At 41.6% G+C, this 12,958-nt stretch overlaps 1 protein-coding gene across 1 annotated transcript; it reads left to right on the forward strand.

Annotated features, from left to right (window-relative positions):
* The first annotated feature begins 6,479 nt into the window (after positions 1-6,479).
* Positions 6,480-8,685, forward strand: cdkn1cb (cyclin dependent kinase inhibitor 1Cb). The gene is made up of 3 exons (XM_076089981.1): positions 6,480-7,213; positions 7,364-7,481; positions 7,961-8,685. The coding sequence occupies exons 1-2, from the start codon at positions 6,679-6,681 to the stop codon at positions 7,477-7,479; spliced, it is 651 nt and encodes a 216-aa protein (XP_075946096.1). The 5' UTR covers positions 6,480-6,678; the 3' UTR covers positions 7,480-7,481; positions 7,961-8,685.
* The last annotated feature ends 4,273 nt before the right edge of the window (positions 8,686-12,958 follow it).

The raw sequence follows: 12,958 nt of genomic DNA on the forward strand, positions 1-12,958 counted from the left end.
GAGTTAGCACATGTTGTGCATGTAGAGCATAAACACTAGTCAATTCTTCACAACCTGGCAACCTAAATATTGTTCTTACTAAAGACTCATTACTGATCTATAAAGCACAAGTTATTGACCATCCAAAAAGCTATTAATTAGTTACATTTTAACAAGCACTTTACAATGTTTTTTTCTTTCTTTTTGGAAACATGATTATAGCACCATAGCACTGTGGTCACATTATTTATATGCTTTAGAAAGCTAGAGATTCAAAGACTTACGTACTGTAAGATGCACAAGATCTAATCTCTGTCAGTGTGGTGTAAACTCGCCCAATGGTCTTCAACAGCTTGATTTGCCCACAGATGGCGCAACCGCTTTCTGTTCTTCAACTATTGTGAGAGAAGCTTTTAAGGTCTTTCCAAGCAGTCGCTGAAGGGCAATCATAACCTTTGCTTATGTGTTTTGAAACAAAAACTAAGTAGTGTGGATGTAGCCTTAGACTCCATCACATTAGGCTTGTCAAAGATACATTCAGAAGAAAATCCCTCAGCTGACGGCACATTGCAAAACCACCTTTATCTCGCTCTTGTGTAACCAGAGAGGCCCGAGGTCAAAGGAAGTCTTCATTTAGGAAGACTTAATACTTTTACTCAACTGCATCTCAACTTATCGGCGGCCTGTTGGTAACTACTTTGCAAAATTAGGTTTTATATTCATTCATGCTATGATTGATCGTTAATCAAACAGCGTGGTAGAAGTCACATCACACAGTAAATGCTATTATAAGATGCAAGTGCCTTTTATTTACACTTTCTGATTTGGGTTCTTCTTTGCACATTGCTTTGTCGTGATTAGCTGACCCTTTGAGTTTATTTTGTGAAAAAGTAAAGGAAGGGAAAGATAAACGTGTGTGTGTGTGTGTGTGTGTGTGTGTGTGTGTGTGTGTGTGTGTGCGTGCGTGTGTGTGTGTGTGTGTGTGTGTGAAATGGTTGGTATTATAGCACACACAGCCAAAGACACCACAGTCTGGATGAGGCACACTGAGGCTTGAGACGGCCACTGAAGGTCATAAACTGCGAGGATAGAGGTTTTGTTATTGTAAGGGTAAATGAATGTCAGGAGAAGCCCAAGGCTTTAAGTATTTGTCCAAACTCAGTTTATAATGTTTGACTGTATGGCATATAAAACACTTAGCATTCAAATATTAAAAAAACCTGAGTGATGCTGCTCCTTTGAAGACATTTATTGTTTCCAAACAAAAAACAGCACAAGGTGTAGCTCCTCTTGAGCACGACGCCCCCAAATTTGGGGGCTCTCGGGCTCAGAACCCCTCAAACTCACATGCAGCAAATAGCCTGATTATTAGCCAGTAGTGTGGACACGGCCACTTTTTATTTTCGATGAACCAGCAACGTCTGGACAACAACATCATATAAGTCACTTATTATAAACTCCAAAGACAACTATAGGCTACTCATATAAGCACAAAAATATCGTGGCATAAAAGCACCAAATCCTGGCCCGAAATCGGCGCTATGAGTACAGTAAATCAATGTTTGTACCCTCATGCTAACAGCTACCCAGTCATACAATGCATTTATTAGCATTAGCACACGTGGCGGAACACGTAACTAACTTCTGTTTTACGATCCGTAGAAGCACTAAACCGTTGGTGGATGATCAAACGTACCTTCATGCTGAACTTCGCCGACAAAAATCGTGGTTATGCGCCCAAGTTTTCTCAAAATATGGATAATAACGTCGCGGAATTTCCGTTCCAAAGCTGTAGTCATTGCTGCCAACTGCATACTGTTGACTTCCGACTTGTTTCCAGAATAAGAGCGGTCAAGGGGGCTTGGGCGAGTGGTCAGACTGCCTGCGACCGGAAATTTCCGCCGGGGTACACGCCTCACTTCTGGCAACTTTATTGTACGAAATCTTTTGACGATCGCCACCACATTTGGCATGAGTCTTCCTAAGCCTATGACGCGTCTAAGGAGGGGTTGTTTTTGGAAATCGACCGAGGATAGGCTGAGATCCAGCCACACACACACACATGAACTGAGAAAATCCTACAGATGACAGCCAAAACTGGCTCTGATGATGTTATGAATATGAATATGATTCCTATTATCTGTATTTGGATGTATTGAATCATATGAGTGATAAAGAAAGTGAAATATATAGTTATATAGTGTATAAAAGTACAATGTAAGAGCTGCAACAGCTGGTTCGAAAATGATGCCTCGCCTGACTAAAACCTCTTATTCTTAACTTTATTCCACTTTATTCCACTTTAACCTTTTTTTAATAACTACTGATCAGTTATGCTATGACTTGGGAAAGAATCAGGGAGCTAGCTGCATTATTTCAATAACCTTTTATCACTGAAAGTGCATTTTTCCCAGGCGAGGCTGAATATTTTCACTTTCAGCTGTGTTATGTTTTATTTTCTATATTAACCAGCAACATATTCACAATATGACCAATGTAAACTATGTCACAGGTGTTGTGATCTGATTATATCAACAAAAATTATTAAAATCGACCTTGTAGTTACAGAGCTATGGTCAGTTTTGTAGGGCTATGTTTTTTCGCTCAGAGACCTCAAAAACGGCTCCGAGAATAAGAGGTTAAATCCAACAAAGTCATTAAAGTCAAAAACTGCAAAGCGTTAATACAAATCCGCCATTTTTACATTATTTAAAATGCAGCTACAAATAATGAAGAGGCACAGTTCAAATCTAGTTCAAGGGAGAGCAAGACAATAAAGTATAAAGTCTTATTTTGAAAGGAACAGCATAAGTCAGGTGCAAACAGTGCTTTCCATCATTTATTTCAATTAGGGTATTTGCTTCAGCAGAGCAAAAACATTCCAAGAGCTATTTTTAACCAAGCAACTAAAAATGTGTTCAAAGAACTGATCACAGGTTACTGCATGTCAGAGCATGTTTGGGCTGAAACATCGCCAACTGGATGATTGATTTATAACTGCTGGAAAATAAAGGTGTTCAAAAATGTTTGTTCGAAAGAAGTTGTTTATAACATTCTTGCCTTTTTCCTCCAAAAATAAATTAATAATTCTTGGTGGTTATTTGATATTTTTTTGCGATATAACAATAGTTTTTTTTAGAACAATAATAAATAAGATTAAAAAAGAAGGTGCACAGCTGCCATTTATCAGAACATCTTTAAGGCTTAACAAATATAAACATAGTAGTCAACAAAGCCGGGATGTGTTATATTAATACATCCAGAGTAAAGCATGATTTAATAACAATCAAAGAGGATACACAGAAATGTAGCTGCAGGTCTTTAGTATAACTCGTATAACACTGCTGTTGCTGGTACTGCAGACCTTATTAAATGACACATGCATTGAATCAACTGCTTTGATAAGACCCCCGCAGATATGCGTTGGTTATTGTAAGATATTAAAAAGGTCACCATCAGATATCATGTGATTTCTGTAACTAAATGAGCTTAGAATTTTAATTCATCAGTTTTCTTTCTGCTTTCTGCACAACTGAAGTTTCATCAAACAGGAAGACGTAATGAAAGAATCACGTATTAGTGTAACTCTTTGCTGTGAAAGGATCTGTTACTGAAAGTTCTAATGAGATTACTGAAATACACGCATAATTTGGCAGAGTGGATCATTTGGTAGGAAACAGCGGGTAACTAATCCAGGAAATCACTCCAGCTGGGTGTGCCAAACAATGGGCAGCTTCAAACTTAAAGGCAGCAGGCAGAGAAAACTATTGAAAAGGTGTCGCATGTGGTTGTGGGGTCAAATTACCATTTATCCTCCTTCTGAAGGGGGCCTGTGGTGATGCCTACAGCCCCTCTTTAACATCTGAAGGATGAGTTTCTTCAGGTGAGTAGTGGTTAGCAGAGAAATGGTCACATTCATTCACAGCATGCAACACCACTTCTCTTGAAGTTGACTGTGTTTTAACAGCAGGCGAGGAAAACATGTAGAAAGTCTTTTGACGGTAGCTGCAGCACATTCAGACCTCTTCTCGGACTTCACCTTCAAATAAACTCAGTCCAAACCTGTTTTTAGTCTCCGTCTGCTATCGACATACGCGTCTGTAGAGCCTGGATCTTTTTAACTTTGCATTTAGCCCTCTGGGTATTTCCATTTCTGTCAAAGAGCAAGTTAAGCCAGTTGAAGTATGTGTGTGTGTGTGTAAGTTTAGAGATAAAAGAATCATACTGCTGCATATGTCAGAGAGAATCAGGCTGGAGGACATCACACTAGTGGTCTGATCGTTCTTGCTGCCGCGATGAAAGCTGTGAGATTACCCTCCCTTTGAAAGATAACTAATACAGACGTTCTCCCTGCATTATAACGGCCTTTAAAAACGTTAGCTGATCATATCTGTTTGAGGGTGCGCCTGAGGAATAGAAGTCCTACTCCAACTTTTCAAAGTAAATTTGTGACCCGTTTGAAACTGAGTAATGAGATGTGAAAAGTCAGATCATTTTCTCTTCGGGGATAGTTTGATGTCAGAACAAAAGCATACTTGTGATCAGACTGACGGACTGAGGTTCTGTAAATCATCATGGCCTGTAATACACGTTGTTAATCACAAGGAATATTAATAAGATCAAAAGTGGGCACTTTAATTAATAATTTGTGAGATACAACTTGCTCTCTCTCCATACATATACTGCTTTGAAATAGGCTTGTCACAAAATGTCACATTTCTGTGCTCACCTTTCACCACTAGAGGGAGCCAACAAACAACACATAGAGATTCCTGCCTGCTTTGATCAGAGAGAGGGAATGTTTTTGTTTCATGATCATGATCAGGGCCAAAATGATGAATGATCACTAGGTAGGTGGGGCATTAATCATAGCTCAACTTAAGAGGCCAACCATTTTGATCTTGTCATTTTCTAGATTAAAAAACAGCAACAATGTAAATGTGTCACATTTATTTAAAAGACGTGAAAAAATCAAACCAGATGAGCTGCATAAGGACCAATATTCCCCCAAAGGTCTTATTGTAATATGCCACAATAACCAAATAGCCTTTTAGTGTATTGTCCGTCCTCACTCATTGATTTTAGGCAGAGAATCTGTTTCCAATTCAATCAATAAAACAATACTCATTATTGATCACTCATATGTGTCCTTTGTGCCCATGTGCTGCTTACAACTTAAAAGCAGATTCATCTTCAGCATCGCTACAGCTGAATCACGTGTCCAACCCGTGGGGACCGAACATCACGTGGATGAAGGGACGTCACTCTCAGAGAGCACCTGACCTTTTAAACGAGTGAATCATTTTAGGCACACTGCTGCATACAATGCCGTCCTGACGCGCCTCCCCGGGTGGCCTCGCGCCTTAAAATCATGTGACTTCGGCAACTCTCACATGTCGAATGTGACATCATGGTGTCACAAGAAGGTGTCTGTAAACGGTGCGTTATTGAGCCGTTAAGCTCACTCATTCCCCTGCTGCTGCTTTTGCACGTTTAACGAGCTCATGGTGCAGTACCGCGCTTTTGCCACTGAGGGTCACTGTGCACTATTGTCCACAACTAAGGCGTTGTCTGCCTGTCCTGACTGACTGGAGACTGCAGACACTCGAAGTTATCAATTGTTCTGATATCAAGGACACGTATAGGAGGCTTATTTCACACCACAATTAACTAAATCCATATTGTTGCATGACCGATACTGAATAATCTGTTGCCACCAACCAATATTTATCCTCCACGCGAACACATCAGTGGTGACAGCTGGATTGTGCCATGGCTGCATTCTTACTTTTAATTTAAATTCGCCAATTAACTTGAAATACAATAATCTATTTAAAACACAAAGGAGTGTGATCAATTAGAAAAATAAAGTAATTTCATCTGAAGAACAATTCTGCTGAAGATGTCTGACCCGAGGAGCTCGTATAGTGTTATTGTGATGAGAGAGATAAGAGGGGAGTGTGTGTTGTGAGTGACTATAGGCGATATGTACTACATGGAGAAACGTTAAGGGGTCAATATCAGACAGATAATGTGACCAGCGAGATTATGTTTCCTTTACAGTTGTTTCTATTCTATTAGCATATAAAAAATAAAAAATAAAACACACAATGATCGCGATTTGCAAAGTGGTTAAACAACCGATAAATGCTTTAATGTAACGTAAGAGGATCGATCTCCTGTTAGTCCAATAGTGCAAAAATAAAGTCCGATAATCGATGCACAACCAGCAGCTGCTTGTGTAAGTACCCAAAATGTGATCCAAAAAAATGCAGCTCCATCAGTTTGACGCTGGCATCGAGTCCGCTCAGTGTTGTCAGAGGGTTGACTCTCCGGGAGGAAAAACTAAAACGCTGCGCTCTGCTCGGCGCACAGCCAAGTGGGCACCGGGGGCCGATGGGAAATCAGGGTGGGGGTTGAGGGTTTCGTTTGGAGAGGGTTGGGCTTAAGACCAACCAATAAGATGGTCTCCCGAGGTGGCTGAGCTGACAGAGGAGTTGTCGGTAGGTTATATACTCCACGTCTCACCGAGAAGGTACATTTAAACCGAATTCTGTGGCGGAGACGAGAGTGGAGAAAGAGACGCGCACTTAAAGCACAACAAAACAACAACAGCTGATACTCTCTCATCGGGGATCGGTCAGCCAAATAGGGCATCTTAATCTGTGTTTTGTTGCTTTCGTTGGCAAGATCTTGGAGATGTCCAACGTCCAGTTATCGTGCAGCGCGCTGGAGAGGCTGGTGGCCAGGAGGACCTTCCCTCTCCACAGACGCACGAGCGTCTGCCGCAACCTCTTCGGACCAGTGGATCACGACGAACTGAGCCGGGAGATGAAAGACAAGCAGCGGGAGATTTCTGAACGGGACCAGCAGAGATGGAACTTTAATTTCGAGGCCAACACCCCGTTGGTCGGGGATTACGAGTGGGAAGAGGTGCCCGTGGATACGACCCCGGTGTTTTATCAGGACTCTGTACAGAACGGCAGGACCAGGGTAGCCGAGACACCCGTCAAGCAGAGGCCCTCCTCGGACTCTGTTCTCCCGGAGACCCCTGATATGGATGTACTGGAGCGCTTGGCCGTGCCCGAGAGCAGCGGCGCTCCGTGCCCGGTGGAGGTTAACCAGGAGAACCGCACAGACAAGCTCAACTCAGGGAGGCCAGCTCACAGACAAGTCCCGTGTGTTAGACGCAAGATAACGGCCGTTGCTGACAACAACAATACACACATCACAGGTAAATACACGACCCTTTAAAAACCTCCCTGCTTAGGGTGTTTGCGCTCTGGGCTTCTGGGCTGCGCTCTGTATCCAAATGATGCGCGTCGCTCTCCTCCTCAAGTGGATTTTTGTGTATTAATGGTTTTCATTTCTTCGTTTCCCACAGACTTCTTCGTGAAACGAAAGAGGGCTGCTGATAAAAAGTCGAATGAAACGAGCGCTTGCCACCACTCCAAGTCTCCAATCCCGGTGGAACAAACTCCACGAAAGAGGATCCGTTGAAGGTATGAAGATTTGTCGTATTTTCTAAACTGTTAACATTGTTGTCAAGTCGTTAAATCGGGTCGGGGTCTTGTGACACCTCAGACGATACAACTGTTAATTATTAAGACTCGTGTTAAAGTCTACGGCTGTTTTATAATCTGTTATTTCTGTTTTTGTTTTCGTTAATTGGTAATGATTACGTGAGCCCAAAAAAAAAAAAAAAAAAAAAAAAAAAAAGCGCAGGAAGGCAGGCAGTCTTATCTGTGAGGGGGTGGGGGAGTTTGTGGTGGCGAAATCGCAGTAGTAGTGATAGTAGTAGCTGTAGTAACACCAGTGGATGGGGGAGGGTGATGTGCGTCACCATGTGGCGGGAAAGTCTCGTGTAAAGGGTGACGCCCGCCGCTGAGGTTCCATCTCCGGTTTCCTCGGAGAGCTGACTCGCGTCTTTCTTTGGACCGACAGAAAAAAAACTGACCGTGTTTCAATTATTTTCTCCCAGGTGTTTCTTTTTTTTTTTTGCACTATTTGCCTGCGCATTTTTTTTGGAGGATCAAGACGAGGATGTTTTTCTCCCTGCTTCTTCAACGCAAGAGAGGAGAAAACGGGGGACGGTGTGGGAGACATAAGCCCGACCGGCCGGTTGCTTCGGCTCGGTGCGCCTCGGCGGAGCGCAGCCTGAACACTCGGGACCAAACTCTCAGGACTGAAACGGTTTGGGGGAGGAAGGGGAGAGGAAAAGAGAGGACATGTCAACCGAATGACTTCTATCCAGTACAAATGTAGCATCCATTGTTGCTTTTGCATACAGCCACTCGACAGTGTTAAATGTTTAACATCTGTGCAATCCTAAATTACTTTAAAAAGAATTGTCTACACTGGCCAAAAGTGTACAGCTTTATAGAGACAACAGCCTATAATTGTTTATTTCTGTTCTGTTTTTTTCTGTATATGTATATTTTAATAAGTCTATTCTAACTTATAATTTATTTATGTTTCTTTATATTTGTTCAAATGCCTTGTTGATTTAGCCAAAGGGCATGTTTTTATTTTATTATTTCCATTTTGTGTTGTTGTGATGTTTTGCAATCATGTAGCTTAGTAGTCAACACTTGAAAAAAACAGGTTTCTTTGTGTTTCTGAGCCGTTTCTTTGTGTTTGCATACAAGTGCCCTAATTATGTCTTGTAAAAAGATGAGAATAAAATATTCTTCACTTCAACATTAAGCCGATTTGTTGGTGTGCTTTGTCTTGGTAACTTTATTGTTTTTGCTTTGTGTGTTTTGAAGTAAAACTAGTCTTGAAACTGAGAAAAGAGACTTGTTGTGTTGTCTGGCTTCTGTGGTTTTTGTTTTTAATCTAGAACAAAACCAGCAGCTTTCATTATATAGCCTACTTGGCAGCAATTATAAAGATGATTTATTATATTTCACACAAGTATTGCTGCGAGGAAAGCACAAGAAACACCACCAAGAATCCACGCAGCGTTATCGCAGACGTTTATGACTCCCCGACTCCCCCCGGGGGAGGGGGGGGGGCAGGTACATTACTTTTCATTGAGCTCCGCCTGTATCTGTCTGCCTCTGCGGGCTCATATACCTTGCAGGGGCAAAACGCATTCAGACGTGCAGCATTGGGCCGCATGGCAGCTGCGGAATATAGGCTGGGATTTAAAGGCCCTTTCGCCCCTCTAAAGAAGCAGCAGCTGCCTTTGGATCCCCGCTTTGTCCGCCATGAAGACACCCCCACATCCACCCGCACTCAACAAGCCCTCTAAAGACCCACTCACACACACACACACACACACACACACACACACACACACACACACACACACACACACACACACACACACACACACACACACAGTTTACCCCGCCGTGGATACACCGGGCGTGGAGGCCACCTGCCAGAGCTGGAAAAAGAGAACTACTAGTCTTTGTAATTGTCCTCTTCTATTGAAACAAACCATTCACCAGGTCATACTTGCAAGTTTACCCTTAATTGAAAGAAGCCAAAATGAAGCAGCGTCTGAATGCGCGCGGGCCCCGTGCGCGCAGCGGCCTGTCAGTGTAGTGCGCAGGAAACAAAAGGCACATATCATAATTTTCTGTACGTTTCTCCATTTGTTTGAATTGCTTTGACTATCTGACATTAATGTTGTGATGAAAATGGAGACTTTTGATGGCCAGGGTGACTTTGTCAGCTCCATGCAGCCATAAGCTCTGACGGGCTTGTTCTGATTTCCAACACAAAGCGCTCTGCGGCTCCATTCTTTCCTTTTTGTTGCCATATGGCAAATCCATGTAGACATAGCCAAGACCCATTCAGTCAGCCACAGAATGTCCTGCATCAGAGAACAAAAGACACTTTGTCTGGCTGCTCTATTGATACGAATGGGCGAAAAAAATATTATAATTAATCTATGGCTATATCCAGCTAATTAACGCCCATATGCCCACAGGGAGCGGCGAGGCCATTCAGTGTAGTTTTAAATTCTCAATAGTTTACATGTTAAAGACAACAGCTGTTCGTGTGTTACTTTAATGAAGTCCCCGCTATGTTGGAGACTGGACACATTCAAGGGCTCAAGTCCCCCCTCAGAGTTAAAAGGGTCATCTGGCTTTATTTGTATCTACAGCTGTGCAACTATATAAAATTTGTCCCCATAAATAGAACTTTAAATCGAGTTCGCTCCCTCAAAAAGGTATTGAATTTGAGCCATTGCAGCAGAGGTCATAGGTTAAGGCCTGAAATTCAACTCATGTGAGCTTCTTTCAGGATAAAAAACACATTGTGTTTTAAACAGTAAATCATTTTAATTAGACTGTCATGCATAATAAGGGAGATTTGTCTCAAGGAATAGGAGCTTCTATCCCAAAGCTTTAATATTTTATGCCCTGATGGATTTTTTACAGTTTAAATTGACACAGAATATGTTGCATGACAATTATAACTCAATTCAGCCCTAATGTATGATGGAAATAAAGGAAAGAGATGACAGCTAACATATAGACCTCATTAACAAGCCCACTGCAATAGAATACAATTAAACAACCAGCTGCTGATGGAGAGAATCAGCCTCATGAACCCTGTAGTCTCCCATCTGACCTTTAACTCGGTTTCATTTTTCTCAGTCATCAGTAAAACCATGATCAAATGTCCTTAAAAAATGATGTATAGGCGGTGACATATGTAGCATATCTGAGTTATGCTGTTTTCAATGAGGAAGTGGACTTTTTAATCTGTTATCATCCTGAAAAAATAACCAGATGAATGTGAACACCAAAAATGTTTCAACTATTTCTTTCGTTAAAAGAACCATACTTTATATCCGGATATCATTCATTTCAATTAGATCAAATTTAAATATAGGTTGCAAGATTTACAAATAATGCAGTATTCCGTTTTTATTTCTTATATTCTACTTTGAAACTCAGTGACAAAAACGTGCATTTGCCAAAGAGAAACGAATAAATGTTGTAAATCCGAGTCAATTCGATCTTTATTTATCACAGCGATAAAATAGTGATGAGTTAAGTTAAATAAATGAAATGGATCTTAAAATAAATTGAAATGCAGGAACAGTGCGTCCTCTGCACTTGCCTTTGCAGAGTTTGTTATTTCTGTCTTCCTGAATCACATTGACTGCTAATAAAATCTTCCCAGTTCTCAGTAAAATGCGTCACTGCTTCCTCCAAATTGTTGCTCCTTTATGGGCAAATGGCTTACATGCAGCCACTTTGACATACAGTGGCTTTGGGGCTTCATGCAAATTTATCGACAAAAAATATAATTTCAGAGAAAAAAAAACAACAAGCCTAAATCGCATTTTCCTCTCAGAACCAACAATTAACAGGAGAGTCTGCGGAGGCTGCAATTAAATATAGAAAGGAGGAAAATCAGCCAAGAGGAATTAGCATTTTCCATGACCATCTGGCATCGGCGCAGGCGACGGGGAACAAAGGCGAGCTGGATGGAGAGGAGAGGCGAGTGTGCCATCGCATTGACCTGCAAATGAGGCTTTGTCACCGAGTTAAAGCTCCCTGACCCCCTTTACCCCCCTCGCCAAAAAAGACTTCTTTTTTTTAACCTATAGCGTAACAAATGGAGGCCTCGATTCAGGTCTGAGTGTGTTTAGAAGCTGCAGATCAAAACAGTTATTGAAAAAGCGCAAACAATCTCGTCCTGCAGGTCGGTTTAGGCGAAATGAAAGTCTTCGTTGAATCAAACAGTTTCCTATATTCCATATATTTTGAAATAAAGGTGAGTTATTAAGGCAAACCAAGGCAGGATGAAGACAATTATTTCCCATTGCTCTTTAATTGTTTTCAGGAATGAAATAACACAAATGACTGAAAATCAAACTGAGAGAATGTGTATATCCCAAGCATGGCCTTTGACCTCGCTACTTTACGCTTCAAAAGGCCTCTTTTATATTTCTTTGACGCTTTTCTTTCACAAGCCTCGCTTTAATTTCATTATTAATAAAGATCACAACGGAACCTTCAGACGGGCTCCTCCTCGTTTTTGCCTTAATTTAATGCTTGCGCCCGATCTCCAGTGCAGTGACATAAATGCGTGTGTGTGAAGAGGGAGTTTGTGTGTGTGTGTGTGTGTGTGGGAGGGGGGGGGGTTGTTTGTTGGATTGGTGGACACCTGTGACCCCCCTCAATCAGCCGCCCCCCCCCCCCCCCTCCACTCCACGATTGAAATGGGCAGAAGGAGGCCCACGTGTTTGCATAAAGGTGATTGTATCCGGAGGAGGGAGCTATCTCTTTCTCTCTCTTTATCCCTCTGTGAGTGTGTGTCTGTGTTTCTTTCTCCTCCCCCCCTCTCTGTGCGTCTCTCTCTCTCTCTCCCTCTCTCTCTCTCTCTCTCTCTCTCTCTCTCTCTCTCTCTCCACCTCTGTGTGTGTGTGTGTGTGTCAGAAACGAATTGATGTGTCCCAAACAAGCCCCATGCAAAAACAATATTGCACAATCATAACAACACATGTAGAGGTCCATATTGGAATTTTACAGACCAAACAACATGGTAAATATAAAACGCATTATAAAAAATATCAGAAGTTAAAAAAAGCCTCTAAAACGTAAATATTGAGGGAATTACATCAATAGAGTCGTAAGAATATTTCATAGGACAGCAGATGAAGCATTTGAAGTTCTTTGAGTCATGTCTTATGATAATATTATAGGACTGGGATGTTATAATAATACTAATGTTGATAATAAATACTTTGTATTTCAGTATTGGGTTACAATGAGGCCACAGAAGCTTCAGTATTAGTAATAACACTTTATGTGTTTTACTCTTAGAATATGTCAAATAGTCTAAATAGTAGGCCTACGAGGAGCAATTGGGGCAGTAGATACAATAAAGTATAAATAAGAGAAGAGCCCAATTTGATCGAAATGTTGTCGGTCTTAGTTTAGTTTTGGGTTCTTATAGACGCAGACGTTCCCCGATGTATTTTTCTTCCTCCCTTCTCTTGGGCCCT

This window comes from Anarhichas minor, unplaced genomic scaffold (assembly GCF_050575085.1).
Source record: "Anarhichas minor isolate MPS153535 unplaced genomic scaffold, ASM5057508v1 ptg000011l, whole genome shotgun sequence".
NCBI lineage: Eukaryota > Metazoa > Chordata > Actinopteri > Perciformes > Anarhichadidae > Anarhichas > Anarhichas minor.